Source organism: Diplotaxodon limnothrissa, linkage group LG15 (assembly GCF_057381915.1).
Source record: "Diplotaxodon limnothrissa isolate DT_005_m linkage group LG15, D_limnothrissa_male_GT1.1, whole genome shotgun sequence".
In the NCBI taxonomy this organism is placed as follows: domain Eukaryota; kingdom Metazoa; phylum Chordata; class Actinopteri; order Cichliformes; family Cichlidae; genus Diplotaxodon; species Diplotaxodon limnothrissa.
In genome coordinates this window covers 35,340,086-35,350,341 of record NC_140610.1, presented here as the reverse complement: position 1 = coordinate 35,350,341, position 10,256 = coordinate 35,340,086, and the positions used below count along the sequence as shown (strand labels likewise).

Here is a 10,256-nt window from a genome sequence, read left to right as displayed (position 1 = left end):
GTCCCTCCCTCTGCCCTCTCTTCCCTGCGGCGGACGAACAGAGAGCCCTGCCAGAGGGAGAAAACAAGCCCCACCGCCTCCTCTGGGGGAGTCCCAACGTCCTGCAACTCAAACAGCACCAGCGAGCATCCACGGCTTTCACAGCGCTGCTGCCATCGCAGCGGGAGTATCCTCAGCCGTGCGATGCTCGGAAAGATGCGTCCTCTCTCTCCTCCCTCTGATTGGTTTTTCTGCTTATTCACCGGCAGCAGGACGCCATCTCTGCCTGCAGCCGTGAAGCAAGGCACCTTCCTCTCTCCCTGTCATCCTGCTGCACACTGAGCGTTTACAGTAATATATCCATGCACTCAGCGCCCTCTGGAGGTAAGAGTATAAATACATTCTTTCTGTTTTATGGGGGCGAACGAAACAAAGAGTTTTAATAGTTTCATTCCTGGTGTGAGATCTGCCGGTACCTCAACACTAAAAACTAGAAAGCATTCGCATACAGCTGCACGTCTTTTACAGCCTTAGAGCTTTCACGGGCTCTTGAAGTGCGCTCATCCAAGTAACACTGACACTACGTGCTGTGATAATATTACATACATAAGTAATACAAATAAACAATCAATCTCTGTTTGAAATATTAGTATAAGTCCTGTTTACAAAGTAGCTTTGATGCCTTCCATGTCACAACGTTTAACTGTGTCTTTTACACGATGAAAAGTCTGAGTTAAAGTCTGAAAACGAAAACGAGCTGACAGGTAGCTCATGAAGAATAGTGGTGGGTAGATCAACCCAGGTATTGATAATAACGATAGATATTTATAGAACATTTCAACTATAGAAGCGCCATTAAATAATTATACATCTAATAAATAATGACACACTGCTCTCCCCCACATAAGCCTCCTTTATGGGTGAAAGGTATTGGTATGGACATTACTGTCCGTTTTTACTTGATAACAGATCGATATCAACATTTCTCTCAGCACTGCTGAAGAAGCCTTTATTCAATATTTGTTCAATCAAAATTTAAAAAGTATCAATGTCCGTTAGAAGCGATGACACTTTTACTATGAAAGGCATCGGAAGTGTTATCGTCATGATTAGCGGAACTGGCGTAACACACCGGCAACATCGTCGTCTCTATGGTTGTTTGGCCGTGTCGCACGTTGCTAGTTAGTTGCAATGTTGTAGCTATTAGCACGGTAGCCGTTCCTTCGCTGGAAGGTAGAGCTGTACGACAGACCTACAGTTTATTCTTTCTGATTCACAGTGTGAGCAGCAGCTAACTGCTATCCAACGGAACATAACCTACAAAGCTAGCTTGTTATCTTGTTTTCCTTCTACTCCGCTAGTTTTCCTAGCTTGCTAGCTAGCCGCTAGCATCCAACCGTCTCCTCTATCAGTGCAAACCGTCTCCCGGCCGGCCGGAGGACCATGGCGATGAGACAGACTCCCCTCACCTGCTCCGGTCACACCCGGCCTGTGGTGGACCTGGCCTTCAGTGGAATTACTCCTTATGGATACTTCCTCATCAGCGCCTGCAAGGGTGAGAGGTGTTGGCAGGACTATGAACATAAAGTAGCCTGTGAGAATCTGGTGTTACTTCTGGACGTGGTCTGTTGCGGGTTGGGCTTTAAAATGAGCCCTTTATAAAACATGATGTTCTTCCATTGATTGACTTTGTGTCTTTGTATTGTTTTCTGGTGTCATTAAGTGTGTCTGTGTGCGCTCGGGGGCGCATATGTGTGTGAGCCTGAGAGAGAGAGAGGCACATGCGGCTAGCTTAACTACTGATGGTTTACCTTCCTCCTAAAGTTTGATCTCGAATTGTACAACTTTGTTGAAAAAGTATAGAAAAGATTACATCCTGTTTATCATTATCTGATCATGTCCTAAAGTCCATGATCAGATAATGATCGTCTCTGGGCTGTCAGATGGTATTCATGTCACTGAGTTGCTACAGATCTGCAACTAAACAGCCCTGAGAAAGATGGTGTTTGAGAGCAAACAGTGTTCCTATTCCTAGATTTACTAGGTTAAGTTCATTTTTTTCCTTTTCTTTCTTTTAGGAAGAGTCATTTATTAATAGCTTGCATGGAGGATGCTGACTCACCAACTAATCAGTATTGAAGTGAGCAGTAGTGAAGCTGTTACAACTGAAGGCAAACATTTTCTGAACAGTGAAAGTGTGCCTTCAGTGTCAAGGTTGTGCCTAACTGTTCCGGGGTTAAACCAACACATTGCAAAAGATGCAGCTTTTGCTTTTTGTTTGCACTGCACTCTTAACTTTCACTACCACTTAGCAACTAATTGGCAAGTGCTTGCAGACAAGTCTGCATGTTCCATACAAACTGTGACGTGGCAGTCTGCTAGCAAAAAGAGCAACCGCAAGGAGGTTTTCAATGCAGTACCAACTCTTTACAACCAATTTTACCTAGCAACAACCAAATGTCACCCTAGAAGTCAGTGACCCCTGCTTGTCGCACGGTCAGCAGGACCTAGCAGACACCTGTGGATTATCCTTACTGCCCCCTGCCGTTACACTGTGATGCTCACATCCTCTCTGCTTCTCTCCATCAGATGGCAAGCCCATGTTGCGCCAGGGAGACACAGGGGACTGGATAGGAACGTTTCTGGGTCACAAGGGCGCTGTCTGGGGAGCCACTCTAAACACAGACGCCACCAAAGCAGCGACTGCTGCTGCCGACTTCACAGCGTGAGTTCACACACTCAGACTAAACTAGCCTGAAAGAGGCAGTTATCCTCAGTGCTCCTCTCTGTGGATAATCTGTCATGCATCCATTGGCAGTGTTGTATTGTTGTATGTACTCTGAAACCTCAGTTCATGTGTGATCTGGTCTCATTTCAAGATAACCTTAAACGGCTGTTTTGCTTCATGCTATGGTATTGAAAATCGATCACTTAGATGTGAGTGCTAGTACAAGCTTCAGGGACCTTTCTAGCTTGGCTATAGCAGTGACGTAGCCCACATGCCTTTGTGATAGACATGGTCACCATGGTGACCCTTGCTTTCCCAGCATCCTTCTAAGAAAAAGCTTTACACTGAATAAAGTAAAGCCATTTTTATTAGTGTGATCATGAGCTGAACTCTGTGGACAATAGAATATCTTGCTGCGCCTATTATTTCATTCTTATCTATCCCTTTGTTCCAGCAAAGCAAGGACAATTCAGTGACACAACAGCTAAATCTTTAGTCCCGCTAAATGTTCTTATTTTCCAAGAGTCTGTTATAAGCCAATATATTGATGTACCCGTCATTCTCACTGATTTGTAAGACGAGGCTCTGACTTGTTCTATCACATGTATGTCACAGAGGAAACAGTTTTGCACACTGAGCTTTGAATGAGTTTTCTGCATATATGTGTCTTCTGACTTTGTCTCTTGTATAAAGCAGCCTCTGCATTCACACATATTACACTGACACACACACACACACACACACACCCCCAGTGTGAGGTCACTGTTAACAGCTCCCTTGTGGACTTTTGCAGAAAGGTGTGGGATGCAGTGAGTGGAGATGAGGTCCTGTCTCTGGCACACAAACACATTGTGAAAACTGTCAGCTTTACTCAGGTCAGTGCACTTCATCATGTGTTTCTGTATGTGTTTCTCTACTTGTGGGTTTAAATTGATGCACACCTTTCACCAAGAACAGAATATAGTTGATAAGGTAACATTTTAGTCCAGTCAGTGCTGTGAAACAAGTTCTTTGTCAATGTTGATCACTAACCAGAAGTTAACAGGCCCTGGCCTGCTCAAGTTCAAATCACCATTTAGTAAAAGATTTAAGATTTAAGCTCAAATGTTTAAGTAAACATTTGAGCCTGCATGCCCGTAGTGATTCTAGGGCCAAAGCTTTAGCAGTGTTCAGCTCCAGTTACAATGTCAGGCACGCGGTGCCTCGTAATAAATATTAGTTAAATATGCTGTTTGCAAAGATTCACCGGATGCATGTTACAGTATTGCCTTCAAAAGCAAACAGATTATCTGGATAACCTATTGTAGTGCGTGAGGTGTTTTCTCACCTATAGTTGGTTTCCTCTGGTCTGAATTGTTTGATGAGTTTGCAAACTTGTAGCTTTTCGAGCCAAAATGCAACACTACAAACCGCGTGAGAATGTTCAGTCTGCTCATTGGCTAGATGTGTCTGGGATGGAAGAAAGTGCTGTGTTGTGTATTATTGGAAAACTTGGAGAATTTACATTCATTTCACAGGTAGCTTCTAGCCCGTACAGACCTTTGCACATCTGTAGTACCTTGTTCCATCCCAGAATACAAAGCATTCTGTTCATCAGTCTGAAAAAACGTTTCTCCCACTGAAAACGTTTGTGGGATTTTCTTACCTGGATGATTGAGCAATCATCAGGAGATGGCTACATAACCTTTTTTTAGCTCAAGCTTGTAATGTAGAGGTTTGGGTAGTTGGTTCTGATCGGGGTTGAATCACGTTGATTTAAATGAACTAAGCGCACAGCTGTGAAAACACCTTAAGAATCACTTAGAAGTTCTCCCACTCCTGGTGAACTCTGGAATAGTGTACACAGATGGACACATTTGGGGCACCATGAATTTTGAATAAAGCACCACACTTAAAGAACTCAGAGCAAGTGTTTACCCACAAAAACTTCACTTTCAAAGTGAAAAAATAAATATTATACAAATACACACACACACACACAAACAAGGTAGAGAACCCACAGAAAATGAGAGGGATTCAATGATGACGTTTGGATACTGGTTGACAAAGTGAGAGATATGGAGGGCACATGAAGTGGCAAGCTCCTGTGTCTGAGTCTCGGTGGGATCTCAGCAGTTTCACAATCACAGCAGCAGCTCCAAAGACTGCGAGAGGAGGAGGAGGAGAAAAGTGCCTCTGCAGACCACGCCCTGGCCTTTACAGCCATAACTGCACTATAGCGCTCACAGCTCTGTGGAACAATGAAATGTGTCACTATCTGTGCTTTTCATGCTTTGTTTTTTGAGCTTGTTTTTTGCGTTTTGCCTCGTCCTCATTGAACTCTGCTATAGCTTCCTGCTCTATTCCGGCTCACTTATCAACCAATCAACATTCGGTAGCATGTCTCACATGGGTGACAAGTAGGGATGGGTACCGGTGTCCGGTGCCATGATGGCACCGGTTCTGACATAAACGGTAGTAACCAGACCGAAAAGCAGCGCACATTTCGGTGCTTTATTTCGGTGCTTTTTTTTTTCCTGAGCTGTGATACACTTTAGATTCTAGCCAATCATTTTACGTTTCCGAGGATAGTAGGCGGGGCCAGGTACGTACGTACGTTCTGTTAAAGCAGAGCTACAGATTAAAAATGTCCAAGGCGAAGCGGTTAAAAGTCTGGCTGTACTTCATAGCAAAATATGCAAACTCAGCAGCCTGCAACAAGTGCTTTAAGCTGATACTGTGATACTGTCAAAGGAGGTAACACCTCAAATCCGATGAAACACCTGGCGACGCATAGCGTTTTTTTTAAAAGCCCAGAAATGCGCCGTATTTGATAGCTTGCTGCGAGACCTCACACCGAGCACATCTACTGCGGGTGGGTTGCCTGTTATGCAACATCCCCCAAAAACACGAAGAGGAGAGTCCTGGCCCCTAGCCCTGCCAGTGTAGCAGAAATGATGACGGATGATGATGGCAGCAGCAGCCGTTCTTCTCTGCGTGAGTAGGCTAACCACGTTATTACATTAATGCATGTAAGGTGAACTAGCAAACATCATCATAGCTACATGCTGCTGTCTTCTTGTTTGATGGCAGATACTCCCTTCACCCTGGCTAAAAAGGCTAAAATGACCAAAGAAAAAGTGGAAAACAGTTAAACATGAGAGGTTTAGGACAAAGTTTGTGTTTTTTCCATTGTTTAAGCACTGCTTCCAGCCAAGAGTGATACCATATATGCCCCATAGCTGCAGAAAAGGCTAACATTGTTATATTTTTACAAAAAACAGCTGAACATGAGAGGTTTTTGGACCAATTTTGTGTTCTCCATTCTTTAAGCACCGGTTTGAGCACCGGCACCGTTTCAAAAGTACCGATTTGGCACCGGTATCGGATAAAACCTAAACGATACCCATCCCTAGTGACAAGCCCCCACGCCCTCACTCCTCTTACAACTGAAAACTGTTTGCAAAATGACACATGTGCAGGATTATAAATCCAGCTTTACTCTCTGTGCTTGTTGGGTGGGAGTGAAGAGCCTCCCATGAATACGTGCTTCTTTTTGACAGGACAGCAACTGCCTGCTAACTGGAGGTAACGACAAACTGCTGCGTATCTATGACCTGAGCAGCCCTGAAGCAGGTAAGTGGACATGCTCTCCATATGACCAGTACATGCTCCCACATATCCATATGTACTGTCGCTAGACCATTACTAGCCACTTGCTGCATGTACTGCAGAGCTGTGTGGGTGGTTATACAGCAGCCGGCAGCATTGGTTTGTGCTGGAACACACAGTAAGACTTGGTAAAATCACAAAATGATCTGCATGATCACTCTTTTGAGATGAAGCTGACAAATTCATCAAGTGTAAATAATTATATACAATGTAACAGTTTATTGTGAAAACTTCCACAGCAGCAGGTGTTACTATGGTAACTCATGAAGAAAGTGCCGTCTGTGCTGGTGGAGGAAGTTGCCTTTATCGATCACTTGTTTACAGTGAGCAGATGGTTACTGTCAGCACAGCTTGGAGCAGTTCACAGCTCACTGTAACCTCACAGAAAGATCCTGGACACGTCAAAACCTAGATATGCCCCAAAGAAGAAAATGCAGTTATGAAATTTTATGCCCTGAAGGTCAAAGGTTGAGCTATAGCAGGTGTAGAGGTAGCCTGCAATGTGATGTTTACTGAGGCACTAAACCAGGAGGAAGTGATTCTGGGTGTGGTATAATGTGTCTGGCTGTTGCTTCTGTGTCCCTGTCAGCTCCACAGGAAATTTCGGGCCACACGTCGGCCATAAAAAAGGCTCTATGGTGCAACAACGATCAGCAGATCCTCTCTGCTGCTGACGACAAAACCATCCGGTCAGTGCACTGTGACACACGCCCTCACCCGTCTTACCTCTCACTTCTGACAGTAGACATAGCAACCACTCTGTTCATGTGTGTAGGCTGTGGGACAGGAGCTCCATGGAGGAGGTGAAAACACTGACCTTTGACACGTCCGTGAGCAGCATGGAGTACGTAGCTGATGGACAGATTCTTGTGATCACGTATGGAAAGACCATCGCTTTCTACAACGCTCTGAGGTCAGCCTGCAGCCACACCCGTTCATTGTCAATGAGTGACGTGTATAAAACAGAGGGCATCCACCACCTCTATTAATGCTGATTTATTACTGACTTTGTTATTGATTAAGCATTCATCATTTATAATTTAAATTTGTTTCTATTTTTATTAATATTATCAAGCTTGGAATTGATCAAGACTGTGGAGGCCCCAGCTCCTATCAACTCAGCCTCCTTGCATCCAGAAAAGGACTTCTTTGTTGCCGGTGGTGATGACTTCAAGCTCTACAAGTTTGACTACAGCACTAAGGAAGAGCTGGGTGAGCAGCAGAGTGCTCCATTGTATCATGAAGAGGAGCAGTCTGACTCCTTTAATGAAATTAGAAACAGAACCTGTCAATACAGAATAAATGCAAGTCATAAACTCGTATTTTATTCACAACAGAACCTAGGAAACATATTGAATAATCGCACTGAGCAAACCGTTCATTTTGAATTTGATGGCAGCCACACAACTGTGGAAGAGAGGACAGGGCTGTGTTTCCCCCTGTGCACCATCCTCGCTTCTTTTAACTGCTGAGGGGAGCAGCTGCTGACTTTTCTCACTTTTCCGCTGAGCCCTGAATGTCTCAGCTATCCAATACTTATGTCTGGCCTTGTCCCTTGCACGCAGAGACGTCACCAGATTGTCGTAGTCTGTACACGATACAGTTTTTACTGAATGTGAACCTCTGGCTCTCTAACAGAAATGATCTTTTCATTCCCACTCGTGTTCCTGACCAGGACATTCCACGAGCTGATTCTTTTTTTTGTTTGTTTTTTTTCTTCCCCCAGTCTTTTGCTGCCAATGTGTTGCTGAGATCAAATTCAAAATGAGCGTAATGAAAAACATGTGTTGCCAGCGTGCTAGAGCAGGAGACTAATTTAAAAACATCTGGGTTCACGAGGTTCTGTTTTCATTTCAGTTTCACATATCCCAACGTTTCTGTTCTGCTGTCACTAGAGAGAGAGGGGGTTGTTTTTTGTTTTTGTTTTTTTATTTGTTTTTTTTTTAAACTCGCTGTTTGACCAGCTCAGCTCAGTTCATGACAGGATCTACTTACTTATCTGTAAATGTAAAAAAAAGGTTAAACCCTGATTCTTTGGTCAGTTACTCCTTTATGTTTTCATAGACCAATCGGAAACTGATGGTGCTGCTGCTCATGTGTCTGCAGAATCCTACAAGGGGCACTTTGGTCCGGTGCATTGTGTTCGCTTCAGTCCTGACGGGGAGCTGTACGCGAGCGGCTCGGAGGACGGCACTCTCCGACTGTGGCAGACAGCGGTGGGAAAAACCTACGGCCTGTGGAAGTGTGTCCTTCCTGGTAAGTCTGAACTCTGAACTGATGACACGTGTTCATGCTTTCATCTGGATTCAGTTACACTGTTGCACTGTTACTGTAATGACAGCAATGCTGAACGAATGAATGAAAAAGTTTTTATAAAGATTAGAGCAATACAAAGCAGTCTTTGGCAACACTGTTTCAGTTGTGTGGTGTTGTGCACTGTATATGCACAAGAGACAAAGGTTGTGAGGCGGTGCTGCTGCTGACCAGTCATCTGTTCTGACCTCAGAGCTCTGTGAACTATCCATATGATGTTATACCACAGCGTAGCACATTTTTCAAACCATGTCATGACCACATGGAAAATACTCGAGTTTAAACTGTGGCAACATGTAAAATGTTTGTGTATGTGTATATTTACAGAACATAGTATGATTATACATATACGTGTGTGTGTGTGTGTGTGTGTGTGTGTGTGTGTGTATACACACACATACGATGATATTACACTGTCATGTATCACATTGTTCTTCACTTCCTTCTCAGAGGACCTGGGGAGTGAGAACCCTGAGCAGCTGTACACCTCCACCCCTGAGATCAAAGCCTGAGGAGAGGGCGTCGCCTTCTGGAGCCTCAACGAGATCCACGAAAGGAGCCAAGTCCAGAGCATTTTCATCCATCAGAACTGATGTGGACACTAAGACTGGCCTGTCTGTCACAGCATCAGTCCACTCACCTGCACACCGACAGTCCATGGACAGCATGGGCTGCAGAGTGAAGCAGTAGAGCTGTGAGTGTGAGCTCGTTGCTGCCTGCTTTCTCTCTGATCAGCCCACTTCTGTCTGTCCTCTAACTTCTATTAATGTAGAGCCGCCAACCCCAAACTGCACGACGTCGTCATCATCATCATCGGTTTTGGTTTCAGTGTTGAGGTGTTTGATGAGCTGGACCAAGGCTTGTTTTCTGTTCATGGTTACAGGAATAAATGAGTTAGTGCTCAAGTTCTGAGGCTTTCATTTCTTAAAGAAGCATTGCTTTGAGTATTTTACAGTGTTCTGCTTGAGTATCTAAAGTTGTTCTAAAGTGTCCAAATCAAAGCTAATATTGTTTTGTGACAAAGGAGAGGAGATTATTTCTTGTTTGGTTTCTGTCTTCATTTGTGCACAGTGATGAAATAAACTGAGCATTACACTTTTATTTGAAAGTAATGCACAAAGAAAAAGGGACTTTGAGCTTTTATTTCTTGACCGTCGCGCCTGCCAAATGTGCAGGCTTACTGTAAATACACACTCCAGATGCTGAAAAGAACATAACCATAACGTTTGCTGGTGAGGAAGGTCTGGGAGTTTCTCTGCTAACTACACTTTTTGTATTGAGTAAACAATAGTTCATCAGTTTCAGAGAATTAAATCTATAAAATAATGTAGCACTGGCTGACTTCTGCAACAGAGCTGATCATCAGGTGTGAACTAGAAAGCACAAATATCCATAACTGTGACATCTGAGCAAATTTTCAGTGACAGAACCCAAAAGGATCTTCGTGTCTAACATGATCACATTACATCTAATGGTGTTCCTGTATCCAGTTCCTCAGTGAGCAGTCTGTGAATGAAGAGCTGGATTTCACTGGGCATGAGTTCTGCGCAGTGACTGAGCCTCTGGCTCTGATCAGTCCCAGCTT

General features: G+C 44.0%; 1 protein-coding gene across 1 annotated transcript; it reads left to right on the top strand.

The window, feature by feature from the left end:
• Nucleotides 1-1,124: 1,124 nt before the first annotated feature.
• Nucleotides 1,125-9,753, top strand: strap (serine/threonine kinase receptor associated protein). The gene is made up of 9 exons (XM_085373650.1): nucleotides 1,125-1,534; nucleotides 2,569-2,704; nucleotides 3,501-3,582; nucleotides 6,250-6,322; nucleotides 6,948-7,047; nucleotides 7,134-7,271; nucleotides 7,434-7,570; nucleotides 8,465-8,614; nucleotides 9,122-9,753. Exons 1-9 carry the CDS (start codon nucleotides 1,423-1,425, stop codon nucleotides 9,181-9,183), a joined length of 990 nt encoding a protein of 329 aa, XP_085229776.1. The 5' UTR covers nucleotides 1,125-1,422; the 3' UTR covers nucleotides 9,184-9,753.
• The last annotated feature ends 503 nt before the right edge of the window (nucleotides 9,754-10,256 follow it).

Excerpts from the sequence above, each read along its gene's own strand:
- strap (XM_085373650.1), top strand. The coding sequence starts at position 1,423 with ATGGCGATGAGACAGACTCCCCTCACCTGCTCCGGTCACACCCGGCCT. Across the intron at positions 2,705-3,500 it reads GCTGCTGCCGACTTCACAGC|AAAGGTGTGGGATGCAGTGA; the intron begins GTGAGTTCACAC and ends GGACTTTTGCAG. Across the intron at positions 7,048-7,133 it reads GCTGACGACAAAACCATCCG|GCTGTGGGACAGGAGCTCCA; the intron begins GTCAGTGCACTG and ends TCATGTGTGTAG.